Raw genomic sequence first — 19,961 nt, 5'->3', positions numbered from 1 at the left:
ACGGTACTCTTGTGGCAGACAAAAACCTATCAAAAACTACACTTCACTGTTGGAACGTTGGACTCGAATCCAACTTTGAGCACGGCGGCGGCTTGTTGGATGATTCAGGCCGACTGAAAATTGATAAGCGGAGTCTGGGAGTTAAATGTGTTTTTTTTTCATCAGTTGGAATGAACCACTCCTTTCTCGGGTGGAGGGGGTGGGCAAGCATTTATTCTTCATATATGAAATTATGTATGTGGATTATAATTACTAAAGGGGTAAATCATAAATTGTTTTAAAAACTAAATGATGTGGTTGTTTAAGAAAATGAGATGAACAATACGATAACATAAAGAGAAAAAAATGAACAAACCTTTAGCTAACACTTTTAGTGAAATGCTTGGAATGGATTTGCCAACGTTCTAGAGTCGATAGACGAATTAAATCATTAAAACTTATGTAACTTCTGTACTCACGTAACAAACAATGCCAAGTTTAGTTAGAAAAACCCACAGGGATCAGTTTCTTTTCGTCAGCAGACAAATCTAATCGCAGAATACTTAGAGCACTCAAATCTTGCCGTAGACGCGAGTCAGGCAAGCTCGCGTGCATAGGATAAATACATTTTCAATGCCAAGGTTCGTCCGTGGTGCCTCAAGGTTTAAATTAGATTCGTGGTTGACCTGCAGATGGTTTGAGATAACTTAGGTAATAGACCATGTGGAGACTACAAGTGTACGTTTTTGTCGTACCGGTGGACATTTAGAGGAAAAAACTTTTAGATGTACACGTCCGTGCTCTGGCATCGATAGACCAATGAAATCAACAAAAAAGTTTTGCGATCTATATATTGTACAGCATTTGAAAAACCCTGTCAGCGTTCAATCATAAAACGATCCAAGGATCAGTTGTTTTTCGTCAGCAGACAAATCTAATCGCAGAATACTTAGAGCACTTAAATCCTACCGTAGACGCGAGTCAGGCAAGCGCGCGTGCATAGGATAAATACATTTTCAATGCCAAGGTTCGTCCGTGCATGGTGCCTCACGGTTTAAATTAGATTCGTGGTTGACCTGCAGATGATTTGAGATAACTTAGGTAAAAGACCATGTGGACACTACAAGTGTATGCTTTTGTCGTACCGATAGAAACATTCCCAAAATCGCTAAATTTTCTTCCAGTATTGTAACGTTATGGACGACAAATGTACAGATTTTACCAGCGCTCTGCCATTGATATACCAATGAAATGACCGAAAAGTTTTGCGATTTATTGTACAAACTCTGCCACGCGTACGGTTCGATTGAAAGTCCTCAGAGGATCAGTTGTTGCGCCAGCAGACAAATCCAATTTTCAATAAATGATTATATTGGAACACTCAGTCAAATCCTACTGCAGACGAATCAGGCAGGTAAACGAGCGTAAAATGTCAAGATTCGTCAGTGGTGCCCCAGGGTTTACATTTAATTTGTGGTTAGGTCAAGTCAAGTTACCGTGGAGATGGTTTGAGATAACTTTGATACGTTATAGACCATGTGGGGGGGGGGGACAACAAGTGTACATTTTAGTCAAACCGATAGAAACATTCCCCAAATCACTAAATTTTCTGCTAGTATTTTAACCGTTACGCAATGGAGGACGAATATCTAAGATGAAATATAAAAGAAATGTAGAGATTTTTAAGTAAAAGTGTGCTTCAGGTTATCAGGTATTAAGGCACTGGAGCCAAAAATGTACATTTTTGTATCAAATTATAAAAAAGTACCATTTTACCCAATTTTTGGAGGCATATGCCAAGCATGTGAACACCGTTCTGTTAGCAAGGCTCCCCAATCCCAAATTACAGGTCATTTGGTTTTCGTATTAGGGCACAGAAGCCAAAAATGTACATTTAGGATCAAAATTCCCAATTCACATAATTTTAAAGTGGTAAATGGCAAAGGCATGGATAACGTCCTGTAGGCATGTCTATGGATCTCCCATACCAAATTTCATGACATACACAAAAATCACATTTTTCACCTTTTATTTCTCCTTATCCCCCAGCTTGTACATGTACAGAATATACACGTAACATGCACATAAAATAACGACAGTTGAAAACATATTCACCGACAAGTCAATACATGTACTAACTTTTGGAAGGGTACATACAAAAGAAAATTTTAGAAACATTTTCAAACCAAATACTCAGTGAAAAGCTGTTAATACAATGAATATTTTTTTTACAAGCATTCCAATGTTTGTAGTAAAAGATACGAATCAGTCTCCAGCCACTAGCGAAAGCAAAGAGATGTTACAAAAAGCTACCGGTTCAAGAGAAATTATTCAAGAGAAAGTATTGTACAATGGAAGCAGTGCAAAATGATATTAACATTTAATTTCATTTGTACGATACTCTGATTATGAATTTTTTTGGAAAATTACTTGTTACCACACAATCTTCGTTCTCCATCTAAAATAAAGTCCTCTAAAAACGACATTTCTACCGCAATCATGAAATCAATAGACTAGCAATGCTTTAAAAATCACCCCCTCTGTACATATGCGTATCACGTAGATCTACATACAATTTCTATTGCTTACATACATTATTCCCTTGCAATTATAACCTTCGGGCAAAACTTTGCAAATAGATTCACCAGTTAATTAACTAAAATAGCTTGCAATTTTACACACTTTAAACCAATTATCTACAACTTAGGGAAGTTACAAACTGTAGATTTATACACCATTGCCTTACAGCCATAATTCACCATTCAAACGGAAAGTACTTTACAGATTTCTGGACGCACAAGGCGGCATTTGACACTTATACCTTATATACCATTTACACTTAGACATTTACAAAAATATAATATTATATTTTTCTGACATATAGTTTCTCAACACTGCTTTGTTGGAATATACATTGTAGTAGATTGTACTCCATGTATCTCACCTATTCCTTTACCTCAATGCATGAAGGTTTTGTTTCAGTGTGTTGATACAATTAAAAAAATTCTACGTGTGGAATTCAAAAGCAAGATAGTGCAGCAATATACTAAAAAAAAGTAGTTTTTGGTCTAGTATTGAATTTAGGATACCAAAGTGTAAATCTTAATAGACCATATTCCCAGCTACCTGACAAAATGTGATTGTCATTTTATACAATAAATGTCATAAATGATAGCAAATAGTAATCTGCAATATTTCAAGTCAATGTTTTTATGATCCAATATTTAATTGTTCTAAGTTCTGATTAACCGTTTCTGACTATAGATTAGGAAAGATTTCAATCTCAATTCCCGTTACTTTTGGTTCTCAGTATGGTTGATTGCTGACTTCAGTTGTTTCAGTATGAACGCTTGATGCAAAACTTGCGAGCGACGGCCCTTGCAGTTGCCAGCAGGAGAAACACGGCTACCCCCATCACCATCATCACTGCTGCTTGGCTGTTCTGCCAGCGGGAAGCTAGACAAACCAGGTAAAGAATTAGTTTCAGCTTTTAAAGCAAAATCAATGTGTTGAGAATGGATCCATCAACTTCAAGACATGATTGTGCTTATGTGGTATCCATCATATCTTAATGTCAAAGTTCATCTCTGCTGTCTTGGTAGAAGTCATTATGAAGCACTGTAATTGCCAATACAAGAAATTGGACTTACCAACGTTTGGACTGTACAACTTTTTAAAGAATGATCCACTACCTATGTCTGTGACATAACTCCACCAAATGAACAAAATGCGACATTACACAAGCTGAGTGGATCATTCACTACTAAATACAATGTATGTGTGTAAATATACTAAATGTTGTTTGCCCAACCCAGTATACATATTTGTTATACATGTTTTATTATATTAGACTAATGTTGCTGAATTCTGCCCAACCCAGTGTACATGTGTGTTATACTAGTACCTTAAATGTTGCTCAGCCAAACACAATGTGCATGGCATTGTCTAAAATTTCGTAATATATATATTGGGTGTTTATTGACTTCATTTTCACACTAAAATACATGGCAGTGTCATCTGCTATTCTACACAGATGCTGAATTGTGCATTTTAGGCATCTTAACATTATTATATCAAACATACCAACTGATTCAAACATTAATATTGCCCTATCTAGTGTACGTAATAAATGACATGTGTGTTAATGTTCTCCACACCTTGTCGTCCAGGCCTGTTCTGTTCTACATACACCATCTCAGCAGGCCCATCATAGTTGTGTCCGACTGCCGTCACACTTCTCACCAAGTGGTTGTACTGTCAAGGGGGTCAGAAAATAAAAGTTCCTGTTTGTAATCCTTATCTATTGCCATAACTGCAACATTGTGACTGAGACATAATCTCCAAGCAGATCTTTTGGTGGCTGCAAAGACAGAATCAAATTGGCCACTCAGGCAGTATCCATTTGCCAATAATTACATTTACCAATGGCAAAATGGTCGTACAGACTATCAAACAGATGCTGTCTGGCCAATTTGATTCTATATTAAATTTTGCAGCCACCAAAAAGATTCTGCTTGGAGATTAATTGCAACAGGTTTCTTAACAAGTTCACTTAGATGTATGTTAAATAAAATCATTAATAATAACTTAATATATATAATAATGACCTTTTACTGACAGATTTTTTAGTGGTTTAAATTTTGTGGCATTAGCTAACCTGGTCTGTCACATAGATGACCTTGTTGGTTGGGTCCAAGGTCAGCCCCGTGGGGTGGAAGAATCGAGCTCCTGCACCTGTTCCATCTTTGTATCCAGCCGTGGGTCCACCTGCCAGGGTCTTCACTATCCCTGGGGAGGTACACACACAGAATAGATCACTTCTGCATGGGGTACATATTGTCAACAGCACTCCGCCTTCTAAAATCATCTAAGTCATGTATCAAGAAGGCAACCAGAGATGGCAGACCTCAAAGCCTTTACATGTACATTCTCTCAGAGCTTTGCTTTCACTGCATACCTAAACTTTCATTGGTAATTAATAAAATTATGTTTTACTTATTATCCTAACGTTATATGTGTGCTAGAAAATTGTTGTGTTTTGTTATCTTACCTGCTGGAGTTATCATTCTGATACAGTTGTTTTCCTGTATGAAGAAACATTGAGAATAACTTTACACATTAAAGATCAATCTACAATGTCCAGTAAATCTACCACTCCCAGACCATTTGCTAATGAGCCCAGCAGCTACCATACAAAAAAATTCAAACCACATAGAATTTCCAAAACCAGAAATCATGCTGCAGTACCTACATGTAGTAAAGGACTAGGGAGGTAAAGATCGAACTTCCAAATATTGAATGCATACCAAGTATTGAATGCATACCAAATATCATAAATGGCCATCAATTCATGCTGTTTATGTATGTGATAACACACACACACACACATGCACACACCTAAAACATAACTTTCTTGAAAAAGGTAACAATGCCTCCATTTTCACAGACACAGTACAACAAAAAACAAGAAATGAACAGTTACTGTATCAGTACAATGTAATATCTCAAATATGCACACTTACAAACTCTGCCACATACAGGACCCTGTGTGTGGTGTCAAACGCTATCCCCTCAGGATTGTTAAGTCTGGCGTCTGTACCCTTGCCATCTTTGAACCCTGGCTCCCCTTTCAGGCTTCCTGCCAGAATACCTACATCGTAACCTGTGAAGAAATACAATTACATGTAATACTACCATCAAAAATCCTTTTTTTTCTACATACCTGCACCAACTCAGGTAAGTAAATATGGAAATTAAACAATCTGCACCTGTCCAGACAACTTTTACCTGCATCACTGATTGTATGGATCATTTTCTATATGAGTCAGACTCAATGCAGCAAATTAAAATCCACATACACCTGCTTGTGTATAATAAAACCAGCACATGTTACAGTTACCTGTAGCTACAGGTAGACATCAGAAATACCTGCACACGCTCCAATTTTACCTGCACTTAAAACCTGCATATGCAGGTGTGATTTCAAGCACATGTAAAATCTCTTTAAGTGTGCAAACCTCCACAAGTGCAGTGTAGTTTCAATGTGTTCTGGTACATTGGCTTATAGACTTGCAAATGTCATATATACATGTTTACTTGTCAGTGTGAAAGGGACAATGTGAATGTGATACATTTTATCTATTAATATTAAGTGCATTTTTGTAAGGATTGACAACCAATGTAAGTGTGCAACAATTGTACTTAACCTATCAGTACATATTTCACATTTTAGATATATAAAAAATTATGTAGATTTACCTTGTAATTTGATTGACCTTATGGCATGGTTGTACTGGGAGGAAGAATAAGACATACTTTACATTAATAACTTTCAAGTCAATTATAAGTTAAAAATGATATTAAAAGACTTCAGTTACATAATGTAAACTCTAGGACACTTCGATTTACACTGGACCTATAGCTTAATATCTGTGACCAGGTGTGTATACCCTGCCCATGGGTCTACATGTACACTAGCTGTGATCTCTGATGATGAATAACTGCCAGATTCCTAATGTGATTTTGGCATCTGTATAATCTCAGTGACTGAGATACAGATGCCAATGAGTGTGTATGTCATGAACTAAGAAAGCGGAAACTTTTGAACAATTTAATAGGTAAAATGTGTACTTAAGACTATATTTCATGAACTCACATGATCAGTTACGTAGAGGATGTCTGTGTAGGGATCATAGGCCATCTGAGTTGGGTGATAGAACCTGGCTGCACTGCCCCGCCCATTCACCAAGCCCTTCTTCTTTGGGGCACCGGCAACAGTTCTTACCACGGCTGGAAGGGAAATAAAGCCATTTTGTGCTGTTAATTAAATGTTCGTTAAAAATAGATCCCACATTCATTACAGATTGGCTGATTATATCAATTGAAAATCAATTGACAATCATTTTTCAAACTTTCTATACTATTTCAGCCGACAGATAAATGTTAATGTAGGTTAACCAAATGACCTTTTAAAAGTTCTTCATGGATGAAATTTAACTTTACAAAAATTCAATTCATCGTTTTTGAAAGTTCACAACACAAGTCTCACCATCAGGCATACTCATCTCTCTGATCACATGGTTATCCTAAAGAGAAAAAGGAGGTCATAAAAATATTATTGTCAGTTTTGCTATGACAACAGTAAAATACTACTGTACATACATATACCTTTCACACACAAAATAAATGGGGAGCAGATAAAAGGATGGATATAGAAAAATGGAAAAATTTAACCCACACACACAGGTTACTTTCCAACAATTGCATGTAGTAAAGGGTTAAAATGCCAGTGCCTATGTGCATGGTGTGATACATGTAAAGCATGGTCAGTTCTTACAATTGTGTATAATAAATAACCATTTGATAAATCACTGAGCAAGCGAAGGTGTATTAATGTTGTCAAGTGGGTATAACTCATTTCTTAGAGTCACAGACAGCTTGAACCTAATGTTGAATATATGTGGAGAGCTCATAAGCTTAAGTGGTCAATATAAAGTAATGGTAATTATATCATATATGATGCTCGATGACTCTAAGTGGTTATTGCAAAATAGAGCCATCTCATTGGTCAACATCATTCAACAGTATGGAAATTAGTTCAATATTATATATAATCATTATAGTTATTATTATATATTAAACTTAAGTTCGGTTAATATTGAATTAGGTATGCAAACCTGAAAATATCTACTTACTGTGTCTGCAACAAACATCCTATTTTGCTTGGTATCCAGGTATAAACCTTGTGGGTGGTAGAACTTGGCATCAAGACCTTTTCCCTCCTTAAACTCTACTTCCTCAGGATCTGGGTTCCCAGCAAAGGTCTTGACCTCTCCTGGAAGAGTGTTGAAGTAAGAGACTAAGTTGAACCTCTTTGTAATAGACTAAATATTTACATTTGTATGTCGCCGACAGGCAACTTTTTTCACATAACATTCAAGACCTTAACACAATATGGTAAGGTAGTATTCATAAAGCGAGATGTCCGACATTTAAAATGGCAAAAGGCCACCCATCATATTATGTCTTACTTTCATTGGTATAATATGTCTGACTCAGAATTTATATTTAATTTATAAGATGAATTTGGTTACTACATTATGTATTATTTTGAAGTTTTTATTGTTACACACTTTTTAAATCAGTGAAGCTGTCTGAAAGTCTGTGTATTATCATATAATATTGCCAATGGAATAAGATGATCTCCTACCTGTTTTGATACTGACTTGTCTTATCACATTATTTGCCTGAAACAAAAAAGAAAATGATACACATGTACTAACTAAAAGTAAAGTTAGTCAGAGTATATCAATAGATGCAACTTCACACACACACACCAGAGAAATATTAGATTTTACAGTTTTTGTAAATTTCTTGTTAAATCATTATAATGCTGAATTTGTGTCAATGCATTTTCATACAGGGGCCAATGTTAACACAAAAGGTATGATGTAGGAAATTAGATCCCAGTCAACTTGCTGCGAGTGTGATAACTTTCTGTGTCAAACCTTTTGTGGTCTGTGGTTAGGGAATTCCCCCACCCAGTCAAGTGTCCAATGACACAAGATATTGCACACACACACACACACATACACACACACACACACACAAACACACACACACAAGCACACTGCCAAAACAATACCTATTGTTTTGGTACACAGGGGTAAGTTGACTTTGACAATACAGGAGAAATCGGATTAAGGCTATGTGTTGAAGAGGTACTTACACTGTCACAGACATAAAGCATGGCCTTGTCCTCATCAACAACCATACCTGTGGGGGGAATAGAGAAATTTGTGCATCAGATGTATTTAGGTCTAATGAAATGCAGTTTCATTCCTCCTGTTGAAGTATGTTTTAATTTATGTCCTTAAATTCATGTCTGAACACTACCAAGAGACTCCATGTAAACTATATGTCATAAATCCATTATTAAAGACCTGAAGCATTTACCTGCAGTATGGTGAAAGTGAGCGTCTTTTCCAACCCCATCCTGGTTACCCTGGGATGATCCAGCTATTGTTGTTACCCAACCTTTAACAAAGTACATGACAACGTATTACAGATCTAGAAGTGGCAAATGATATAAAAAATCACAGTTAACAACAGTAAACAAAGATAACAGTTGTTTGGTCATGTTTTTACTGCGTACCGAGTCAGAACCAGACCTAACTTTTCGGTTCAAGTCCAAATATATTTGTACCATGATATTGATGTATTTCTGAGTGTTATAAAAAGAAGGACAAAGTGAATACCTTAATATCTATGTACCAACTCTAATTTTTTTCAGGACTGTAAAAGGGAACATGTAGCATTAATTTTCTGTATCTATATAGCCGGTATAACCGCCCTCCGGCGTAACACACCAGCTTAAATTTTAGGCAGGGTTGCTAACCACTGGACTATGCATGTTAGTTGTACTATCATAAAATAATTGCGGGAAACTCACTGTCAGAAAGATATATTCTCCTGATCCTGTCATTGCTATGAGGTGTATCTGGGCAGCCCTAATAAAACAAAGACAGCAATGGTTGAAAAATCCTCCAATGACAGCCAGGCATAGGAATCACTATGGAAATAAATGTTTCCAAAGACCAGTACAGTGGATTGTTGTTAACTTCCAATAAACATTGTCTCAATGTTCCAAAGTGTTATAAAAAAAGAAACTAAAATGATATTGAATTAAGGAAATCTGTTACCTTTTCTTATGAAAACAACTTTTACCATACTGATTACTTAAATATTTTACAGTATGGTCAAAAAATTGGGGGGGGGGTCGTAGGAAAAAAATTCATATGAGCAGGAATGTCATCCATATATAAATGAAATGAGTAAAGGAATGAATGAATGAATGAATGGATGGATGGATGGATGGAAGGATGGATGAATGAAAGTTTATTATTGTGTCTAGTGACTACATGCCACCCAGCCCAAATTAGCTTATAAGAGTATTAAGACACCAGCAAATGAAAAAAAATTAGTAGAATCAAAATCAAATCAAATCAAAAGGTAACATAGGACATACATGTGTTAAGATTCTTAAGAATATGTAATTGAGTCAGCATGGCTATATTACATACACAGTCAGCCACATAGATGGAGTTATCAGACTTGTCGAAGACCAGTCCCCATGGGTAGTTGAAGCGGGCATCCAGGAAAAACCCATCCATGGAGGCTGCAGTATCCACACAGGCATCCCTGTCTCCCTCATGGGGCTTCCCTCCCCCTGCTATAATGGACACTTCCCCTGCAGGAGAAACAGTGATGATGTTACAAGTGGTGTGTACAGGGCAGTGCCCATCTCCATTTTTTTAGCCCTTGGGCCACACAGCTGTGCATGCATCATAATACTGTTACACTCAAATGTACACAAGCAAGCATGCAGATGCAAACACGCACACACACAAACGCACACATGTAAGTGTCACAATTGTGGCATACAAGCTGGCACACAGACACACACAAAAGGCAACACACACACACACACACACACACACACACACAAACACACAATGTGACATACAAACACAAACACACACACACTAGCACACAAGCAGACACACAGTAGCACACACATACACAGACACATGCATGCCCAGACACACACACAAACATACTACATAAGCCACACACACACACACACACACACACACACACATGCACACATGCACACACACACGTGCAAACACACACAGACATAAAATACACCAAAAGCAATGGGAGTTAAAAATTTGGGAGTGAAAATACACCAAAAGCAATGGGAGTTACAAAATTATAACTGAATTACATAAAGTAAGTGTGAAATTTGTGTAATCATAATGATTATAGTACCAGTTTTTTTTTCACATCTCACCTGGAGTTAAGCCATGTGCCTGGCACACCAGACTGAGTATGTACAGTCCAGCTAACATCCGTACAACACTGGATGGCTCCATCTATATGCATTGATGATGACAATAAATAATAGACTTTAGTTATTAGAATAGCCTTGTACCAGGCTTCGGGAGGCAAGAGTAGAAATCTGCCAATAGAGAGATAACATACCTAAGGAGTTGGTCTGCTAGAGAGTACATTTTTCTCTCCAGCAGACCAACTCCCTCACGGCATTTTATATTAATGTAATATAACGTTAATGATCATCATACTTGAATCATAGAAAAATCATGCAACTTTCAGGGCAAACTATTTTTAAACGCCTTTCATGTTAGCATTGAAGCATGGATGTTCAATCTAACCAATAACTTATAATGCTTAAATATTGATCAGACCTGTTTAACTCAATTTCCTTGATTTATTTAACTCAAATTTACCGATTTAAGTTCCAAAGGGTATAAAATATAATAACAATATGTTGAGGACCACGTTTATAAAACGCATTGTCAGCTGCCTAAGGAATCTGAGAGAGACCATGTGTACCAAATGTTGTCTATATCCTGTCCTAAATACTCAGTGAAGCATTATAAGTGCAGTGATGAGTGACGTTAAATATAATAATAATAATTAAAGTAGTGCCTGTAAACCGTAACCGCTCAAACCTGGTTCGGAGAAACTAAAAAAGCTTGGTCCTCTTCAACTGTGTTCTGTCGACCCACAAGACCTCCAACATCCAGGTGTCACCAAGGAGGAAGCTCATTGATGTCACATGCTGGGTTTCCACTGGGTTTCCAAACCCCCACCAGGAAACGCGAGGAGAAAAACCGGGCGTCAGACAACCCGGAAGTGGCATATTGTCTGCTGCTAGGATGCCGTAAATCGGTACGTTCACATTTTACGACTTTTTTATCCTGGACGGTCCTGTCAATAACAGAAAGTATTGTACTGCTGACAGGACCGTCCTGTGAATAACAGAAAGTATTGCACTGCTGACAGGATCGTCCTGTCAATAACAGAAAGTATTGCAGTGCTGACAGGACCGTCCTGTGAATAACAGAAAGTATTGCACTGCTGACAGGATCGTCCTGTCAATAACAGAAAGTATTGCATTGATGACAGGACCGCCCTGTCAATAACATAAAATTTAATTATTCTACTATTGACAGGACCGATAAAATTTCGGGATTTTTTTTTTCCTTTTTTTTCGGTCAATTTTTGCTTTTTTTTTTTTTTTTTGGTCAAGTTGTTGGTTAGTGCCCAGGTGCTTTAAGTTGCTATTCGGCCAATTTTTGCGATTCTTTCAGCACGCAGTGCAATACTTTCTGTTATTGACAGGACCGTCCTGTCAACAGCCACAGGCTTATGCATTAACATCATCTATCTATCTCTGCAGATCATCTATAGGTATATCTAATATCTTCTCGTTCTCAATTCATATATCACAAGTTCTGATGAATGGACTTGGAAATTAGGCCCCCTATAATGTTGACGGAACAGAAAAATACATGCGTATGATTGACATAGTCGCTCATGCGTGTGCAATACTTTACTGAGTACTCGCAGCGCAGTGCATTTTGCATGCAGATATGGCGCGACGAGGTCGTCCAACGACTAGCTGGTATTCTAGTTCTATACAATACTAAGCAATACCCCTCGCGGGGTCTAGTGCTTAGGGAAGTGGTCGTTCCCCAGCGTGACCGGTGGTGGTGGTGAGGAAAAAAAATAACAACAAACAAATAATAACAAAGACAAGTGCAATAACTATGTACAGAAGTCATGGCTGGGGATTGGCCACATTCCTACAGCTGGGTACAGCTAGGGAAGCCATAATGACTGGCTACCCCAGCTTTGAAGTGTTCAATTGACTTAGCCATTACCAGATGGTCAGGTAAGGCGTTCCATTCGATCACTGTTCGTGGGAAAAAGCTACCTCTAAAGGTCTCTGTTCTACAGTGTAGTGTGTTGAAACGTAGCTGGTGCCCTCTGGTTGGGTTTGTGTTTCTTGTAAGAATGTGGTATGATCACACCTAGGAGGTTATAGGGGAATGGACTGTATATATGATGTATGGTGTTCTTATTCTTCTGTCATGGAGCCTGAGAAAATTTTTGACGGTGAAACGGTCAGAAATGGCTCTCATGGTTAACTTTAATGGTTTGCACAGGTGCTCGCACTGCCAAACCCTACCGGAAATATTAACATGCACCCGTTTCCTGTAGGATTCGAACCCGGGACCTCTTGGTTCTGACCCGAACACTCTGGCGCACGACTCCAGTGAGTCATAAATTGTCTGGCTCAGACAAGAGGGCCTCCTGGGTTGGAATCCTGCCATGAACAACTAATCTTATACCCTTGGGAAAGGCACCATTGTACCACCATACTCCCGAACACCAGAAGGCCAAGGTTAGGCTTAAGTTTGGGAGCAGTCTGACCAGATTTAGGCCACGCCTACCTTTCTATACGGATGCGAATCGAATTTATGTCAAATTTGACTGCCAACCACGCCTCCACCTAGTCCCGAACACCAACCGACCACCAGCCAATAATTGCCGAACCTCCCATCCACACCCGAATGTTGTAAACATTTTGAAACATTCGGCTGACGCAGCCGAACCAGTAAGTCGACCTGGCCGAACACCAGCCGACCTTGCTCCCGACCTACTCCTAACCATGGTTGGGGAGAGTTCGGCTAGTGTTCCTGAGGCCGTGTATTCGGCTATGTGTGACAGGGAGTTTATATAATAAGATAAACCACCCTTCCCGTCCGTTAGTCGAAACCGTTCGTCAAAATCTCTTGCAAAATCTCGTCTTGCTAGACTGGAAATCATTACACCTCCCTTGCCGCGATGTCTGAACATTGGATCCCGACCCTTTCTCTTTGACGGATAAATGATAATGATTACACGAACAATGATTACACTTTACACAGATAAGTTCTTAATGATAATGATTACAGACTCTTATCCTTGTAAACATTATCTCTCAGATGTTTACAAGGATAATGATTACACACTAATACACAGATAAGTGTTTAATGATAATGAGAACAGGGATAGCGATTACACGAATAATGATTACACAGCCGTGACAGATAAGTTCTTAATGATAATGATTACACAGATAATGACTACATGGATAAGGATTACACGTTAAGGTTTACACATATAATGATAATTACACATGCCTGTAGCCAGGATTTTGAATGGGGGGGTTCTTCCCACTGCTTGAGTTGACCTCGAGCGCCGTAGGCGCGAGGTTCTTAGGGGGGTCCGGGGGCATCCTCCCCCGGGAAATTTTGAAAAATAAACCTTCTAAAGTGGCATTTCGTGTATTTTTGCGAGGATTTCCAAGAAAAAATCAGAGATAACTTTTTATTCAATGGCAAAGGGAGCAGTTTTTCTACGATTCCAGTCCATCTTTTCAGGAAAAATCTTGGACCTTTACATAAAAAGTGGACCAAAAAGTGGACCTTTGAGCCTTGTTGGGCCCCCCCCCCGGCTACGGGCATGTTACACTAAATGATTGCAAGGATAATGAATTCACAAATAATGATTACAGAAATAAGTGCTTAATGATAATGATTACACGGATAATGATTACACAGATAAGTACTTAATCGTAGTCAGGTACAAATCTTGTTGCTTGTCATACTTAGCATGGCTGAACCTCCCGTCTACACACGAATGTTTTTTTTTAACATTTGGCTGGCGCAGCCGAACAGTAGCCAACCAGCACGTCGGCAGAACGTACTGCGCCTGCGCAGAACCCTGTATTTTACGCTTTTCGGTGGATTTTTGGTCAACGTTGCATTGGACTTTTTCCCTGTTGCAGAGGATATCTTTTCCGACATAACATTTGGCACCTACAGATGAGATGTTAACCTTATATGCGCGAATACGACCTTATATGAGACGTTCTACCGAAGTGCTATGTACAATACATTACGGATTACGCGCAGATGCAGTACGTTCTGCCGACGTGCTGAGCCAACCTGACGAGCACCAGCCGACGTGCTCCCGATCGACCTACTCCTAACCATAGTTGGGTTTAGTTCGGTCAGTTTTCGGGAGGCCGTATTCGGCTACGTGTGTGACATGGGCATTGACGGTTCCACGCTTTTACGCATGGTGTATGAGGTACCCTGAGAACGTGACGTAACCCGTGTAGTCTCCCCACATGGAGGACCGCGCGTCCAGCTCCACCCAAACCTCGTCCCCAGGCTTCAGCAGCAGGATGGCGCTGTTACTGCTGGAGAGGTGTTCCCCCAGCGACTTGTCGTACAGGCTGATGACGGGTTCCCCGTTCAGCATCAGCCGGCTCCAGTAGGCGGACCCCTTCACGCTGGTGGTCATGCCGGTGTACGTGAACATGTAGTACCCCGCGACGGCGGGCGCGAACTTCCCCGTCACCATGTCGTACGCCCTCCCCACGTTGGTGTGGACGATGTTGAACTTCACGACCGTGTGCTCCAGGACGTTGAGGATCCGGCTGGACAGGGCGGCGGAGAACGCCACGAACGGCAGATCCGCCAGCCGGTTCTGCAGGCTCAACACGCCGCCACAGCTGCAAGGCTCTCCCGGCGTCCCAGGTTCACCCTTGTCACCTTTGAAACCCGTTTTTCCTGGACCACCCGGTTGGCCATATCCACCTGGTGCACCTGTTTTACCTGGTTTTCCCGGGTCACCTTTCATTCCCTTCATACCTGGCATACCTTCAGGACCAGGTGGGCCCGGATAACCAGGTGTTCCCTGTCCGCCCTCGAATCCCCTTTCACCAGACACCCCCCTGTCGCCCTTCTCCCCCTTGTCTCCTAGCGCCCCCCTAGACCCGGGTGGGCCCCGCAGAAGGTACGACGTTCCACTCACTGTTGTGTAAGCTGCTTCACCAGGCGGGCCCGGTGTGCCGGGATCGCCCTTCTGTCCTTTCTCTCCAAGTAAGCCGCTCTCGCCCGGCAGACCGCGCATCATAGCTGCTGGAGCCCTGGCAGGCTCACCTTTCTCCCCCTTCTCCCCTGCCGCACCCGTCTGGCCGGGTAACCCGGGAAGACCGGTCTCGCCTTGCCCTCCTTTCTCGCCCTTTTCTCCGGGTACCCCTGTGGAGCCGTTCTTCCCCTCGTCGCCCTTTTCGCCCTTCTGCCCAGGCACGCCCGCCCCTGGTGGGCCCGGGATGCCAGGTGGCCCACGCGTGCCGTTTGCTCCAGGTGTGCCTTCTTCTCCCTTTTCTCCAGGTGGTCCTCTCGAGCCAGGTGGCCCAGGTGTACGAAGAGATGACGTTCCGTTGCCGTCTACTGTTTCCCCGGGTTCTCCCTTCTCTCCCTTCACTCCAGGTGAGCCCACACCTGGCGGGCCCTGCACACCTGCCTCTCCCTGCGCACCTGTCTGTCCAGGGTCACCTTTGCTTCCATTCACGCCAGGTCTACCCGGAAGTCCCATCCATCCCGGAGCCCCTTTCTCACCTGGCGGGCCCTTTGCTCCGGGAAACCCCCTCACACCTGGCTCACCTGGAACACCTGGAGCACCTTTTCGACCAGGTGGTCCATGTACACCTTTCGCTCCTTGCTGTCCCCTCTCACCTGGAGGGCCGACTACACCTGGCTTCCCTTCATCACCTGGGATGCCGGTAGGACCCACCAGTCCCGTGATGCCGCGGTCGCCCTTCTCTCCCTTCAAGCCAATATGCCCTATAGGTCCGGGCTCCCCTAAAACAAACATACAAACAGGATGAGGAAATCTGTCTGATATTGACATTTGCTGAAATTTCTTTTCGCCATATTGTTTCACACTTGAAACAAGCTATGTGAGGCGTGCCTTTCTTTTTTTTTGGAACCACCCATAATTTCTAGAACCAGCATACGATTCGAAACAAGCAACTAATAACATTATTACACGAAAGCCACCTTACAGTCGGCTATGGCACACCGCCTTGTTTCGGTCCCTTTGAGGTGCCCCTGAGTGTATAGCTTTGTGCACGGGTATTTCAGTACTCTCCAAGCAGAGTTTTTTTCTCACCCAACCCAGTGAGAAAAAATTCAAGTGCAAAAAAAAAAAACCCGATAAATTTAAAAAGCCTAAAACCTCTGCAAACCTCTGCTTGGAGAGTAGCATTTCAATACCAAGGCAGTGTCCTCAGATGCCCCCTGCGCACCACGACTGCGCCAGTGCCTGTCTGCCCCCGTGAACCTCTATCAAACAACTGTTAACCTGCTGAATAAATATACATCTCTTTATGGTGTCACAAGTCGCGACCACTGCTCTCACTTGTAGTCTGGAGTACGTAATTCAGACTTTTAAAGTGACAGTAACCCCGAAACATCAACCCTATACGTATACATTGCAGAGCTCATATACATGTATCTTAACATTCTTATCGCACACGATTCAGGTCACCCAATAACCTTAATCCCTAAATCCCGCTTTACAATGTAGTCTTTAAGATAAGACCATGTTGATTTGATTATATGGATGACATCCTCTGGGAACCCCAAAACTAATGCGAGCGTGCGAATAAAAAAGTTTGGCCAAAAAGGTACATTCATTATAAAATCTACGTGATCATGAAGGTTGAACAAATGAATAAACGCACAGAGTATGGTATGATATTTTATAATAGACTCATAATGTTTATTTCTTTACATTTTCACCTTTTCCTTTGGAATTGATTTTAGCATTCTACGACATTATTATCGTTTTCCAATATTTTCGCAAATTAGGGCATATATTTGCTCAGTTGCAGCAGATTTGTACGATTCGCATTATTTTTTTGGAAGCGGATGAAAATTTATGCACGTGTAAATGTCATCCAAATAATCAAATCAACATGGTCTTATATCCTGGGACATTTGTGTCCCGACTGTTTTGACACCGCGGCACAGATATGTACTCCGCACGGGCCTAGGAACCACGGTCTCCAGTTTCTGATAGTAAATCACTTGTAATCAAACTAAGCGGAAAAGCAGAAGCGGACTCATGTGTGTCAGTAGATATAACTCCAAGCAGATGTAAGTATCCACTGCAGTCTCAGAGTCTTATGCGTATTTTTTACACATTTTAGTTCGCATCGATTTTTTTTCGTGTGAAATGCACTTCATATAACATATAGCGAAATATCTCTTCGATCGTATGCAAGATAAGTACCATAGTTTTAGATATTTATTAGATAGCAAAGAAAACTCGACAAACTATGTATTATAAAATCCGTATGCTCTTGCGCCTACACTGAATGTCTTCAGAAGCTGAAGCTGTACATATTAGTACGCTATATTATCCGACAGACAAAGTATACTATAAAGCATACCAGACTTGTATCGGTTTTTGTTATCACCATGACCTGTATCTAACTTGTCAAGTTATAAATGTACAATGAATGGTCTTCTAAATATTTCTGAACAGACATACCAACTGTGGCAAAAACAGGCGGAAGACAGTCAGACGGAGTCGGATCTGCTTACAAATTCTAAGAAAGACCACAACACCATGCTGATTTGATTATATGGATGACATCTGCGTACGCATGAATTTTCTTCCGTTTCCCAAGAAAAGTTTTAACCATACTGTAAATCGTACAAACCAGCTGTAAAAGGAGCAGGTATAGGCCTCTAAATAAAAGAATATTGGAAAATGATACTAAAGTCGTGGAATGCCAATTTAATCAATCCCAAAGACGAAAATTTAAAGAAATGAAAGTGAAGAGTCCATTATTGGCCATACCATACTCATTTCTTCAACCTCCATGACAACGTAGATTTCATACCGAAGGCAGCCCTTTTTTGCCAAACTTTTTTTTTTATTCGCACACTCGCATCAGTTTTGCTGTTCCCCAAGTGTGTCATCCTTACAAATTCAACATGGCCTAAATAAAGAAACTAAGACATTTGGATGAGAAAATGGCTGTTCCTTACCTCTTAGTCCCATATCTCCCTTCTGACCTGGTGAGGCCACCACAGTGATGTTGATACAGGGTTTCGAACAAGCCTCCTCCTCCTCTGTTGCATTGGGCAATGCCAGAATAACGCAGCCGTTTACGAGAAGATAAAGTATGGTAACGAGTTGTATCGTTATTAGCCCAGCTCGCCTGGCCATTTTGACGAGCAGAGCGGGGTGCGTTAGACGCTCAAGACCTCCTTGGGAAGAAAAACATTTTGCCCCGACCACATTAAACTTTTCCCAGCGGCGAGCGCTCTGTCTGGCACGCATTCGTTTGTATCAGAAGGGACTCCTTCTGTGGAGAGCCGAGGCCATAAAAACTGTCTTTGGTTTCAAGATTGCAACCAGATGGACGTGAACTTGAGGGGAAAAACACATCAATTTTGTTCCGGTATTGGGCAAGTTGTCATCACTACACCAGACAGCAGGCCGGGGGACAATGAACCCGTGTGGATAAATCTTAACAATAGATCATCCTCAATACTCGTAAATAATTTCATCAGGTCGGTAAATTATTGAATCCTTGTCCTGCTGGCAATTTTTACACAATATTTTCAAATAATTTCATGTCTTAATCAGGTTACAGACCCTTGACTTTTTTTGCCTTGCGACGGTGGTGTAGTTACTTCCGGATTCGTTGCGTTTCGCTGCGGTGTGATGCGTTGCACGAGAAACACCCCCAAATCGCACATATACAGGGCACTATACAGATGGTACTGTATGTACAACCCATATATATATGGGCCCCGCAGGACAAGGGTTAATTAATTAATTAAAATTCTTTCATTCACAACCATTCGTTTTACATGGCATGAATTTAAGGGGATAAGCGTATTATCAATACAACATTTGACACATCTAAGTGGAATTAAACCCATTAACTATGGTTCAGAAAAAAATTGACTCATGTTGTAGGATAGAGAAAGTTTTATTTACAATATGTCGAATTATGAATAACACTCTACTTTTTACAATAACCCACCACGTGACATTACAACCCGTGACCGTGAGCTGGTGTGTTACGCCGAAAGGCGGTTATACCGGCTATACAGATACAGATACAGACCGACCACAGAAGGCACTAAGCCAAGAGGCGCGTCACATTCTAAGCGTAGGAATATAACAGAAAGTAATAAAACCCAAAAGCAATTTTTACCAACAACACATACATCGCTTCCTACACTTTA

At 40.7% G+C, this 19,961-nt stretch overlaps 2 protein-coding genes across 3 annotated transcripts; both read right to left on the bottom strand.

The window, feature by feature from the left end:
* Nucleotides 1–1,991: 1,991 nt before the first annotated feature.
* LOC109480494 (NHL repeat-containing protein 2-like) lies at nucleotides 1,992–11,700 on the bottom strand. 2 transcript variants are annotated; one of them, XM_019782700.1, is made up of 16 exons: nucleotides 11,508–11,700; nucleotides 10,835–10,916; nucleotides 10,062–10,228; nucleotides 9,431–9,488; nucleotides 8,935–9,015; nucleotides 8,708–8,754; nucleotides 8,189–8,225; nucleotides 7,674–7,813; nucleotides 7,028–7,064; nucleotides 6,635–6,768; nucleotides 6,238–6,271; nucleotides 5,502–5,641; nucleotides 5,030–5,063; nucleotides 4,637–4,767; nucleotides 4,137–4,233; nucleotides 1,992–3,435 (listed from the first exon to the last, which is right to left on the bottom strand). In XM_019782700.1, exons 2-16 carry the CDS (start codon nucleotides 10,914–10,916, stop codon nucleotides 3,317–3,319), a joined length of 1,338 nt encoding a protein of 445 aa, XP_019638259.1. In that variant the 5' UTR covers nucleotides 11,508–11,700; the 3' UTR covers nucleotides 1,992–3,316. The 2 variants fall into 2 exon arrangements, with proteins under 2 accessions (XP_019638259.1, XP_019638258.1); XM_019782699.1 differs by having other exon boundaries at nucleotides 11,517–11,700.
* Nucleotides 11,701–14,927: 3,227 nt separating this feature from the next.
* LOC109480489 (collagen alpha-2(VIII) chain-like) lies at nucleotides 14,928–18,930 on the bottom strand. The gene is made up of 2 exons (XM_019782689.1): nucleotides 18,750–18,930; nucleotides 14,928–16,550 (listed from the first exon to the last, which is right to left on the bottom strand). Exons 1-2 carry the CDS (start codon nucleotides 18,928–18,930, stop codon nucleotides 14,971–14,973), a joined length of 1,761 nt encoding a protein of 586 aa, XP_019638248.1. The 3' UTR covers nucleotides 14,928–14,970.
* Nucleotides 18,931–19,961: the final 1,031 nt, after the last annotated feature.

The sequence above is a fragment of the Branchiostoma belcheri genome, unplaced genomic scaffold, assembly GCF_001625305.1.
Source record: "Branchiostoma belcheri isolate BF01 breed outbred unplaced genomic scaffold, Haploidv18h27 scaffold51, whole genome shotgun sequence".
Taxonomy (NCBI): domain Eukaryota; kingdom Metazoa; phylum Chordata; class Leptocardii; order Amphioxiformes; family Branchiostomatidae; genus Branchiostoma; species Branchiostoma belcheri.
The sequence above is the reverse complement of the archived record's forward strand: the minus strand, read 5'-3'. Positions and strand labels throughout refer to the sequence as shown.

What these genes read in the sequence shown, in the direction of transcription:
- LOC109480494 (XM_019782700.1), bottom strand. Translation starts at nt 10,916, where the DNA reads ATGGAGCCATCCAGTGTTGTACGGATGTTAGCTGGACTGTACATACTC. An exon ending in GGCACATGGCTTAACTCCAG is followed by an intron (nt 10,229 to 10,834) that starts GTGAGATGTGAA and finishes TTTCTCCTGCAG; the next exon opens with GGGAAGTGTCCATTATAGCA. An exon ending in CAGAATGATAACTCCAGCAG is followed by an intron (nt 4,768 to 5,029) that starts GTAAGATAACAA and finishes GTACCTCCCCAG; the next exon opens with GGATAGTGAAGACCCTGGCA.
- LOC109480489 (XM_019782689.1), bottom strand. Translation starts at nt 18,930, where the DNA reads ATGGCCAGGCGAGCTGGGCTAATAACGATACAACTCGTTACCATACTT. An exon ending in GGGAGATATGGGACTAAGAG is followed by an intron (nt 16,551 to 18,749) that starts GTAAGGAACAGC and finishes TGTTTGTTTTAG; the next exon opens with GGGAGCCCGGACCTATAGGG.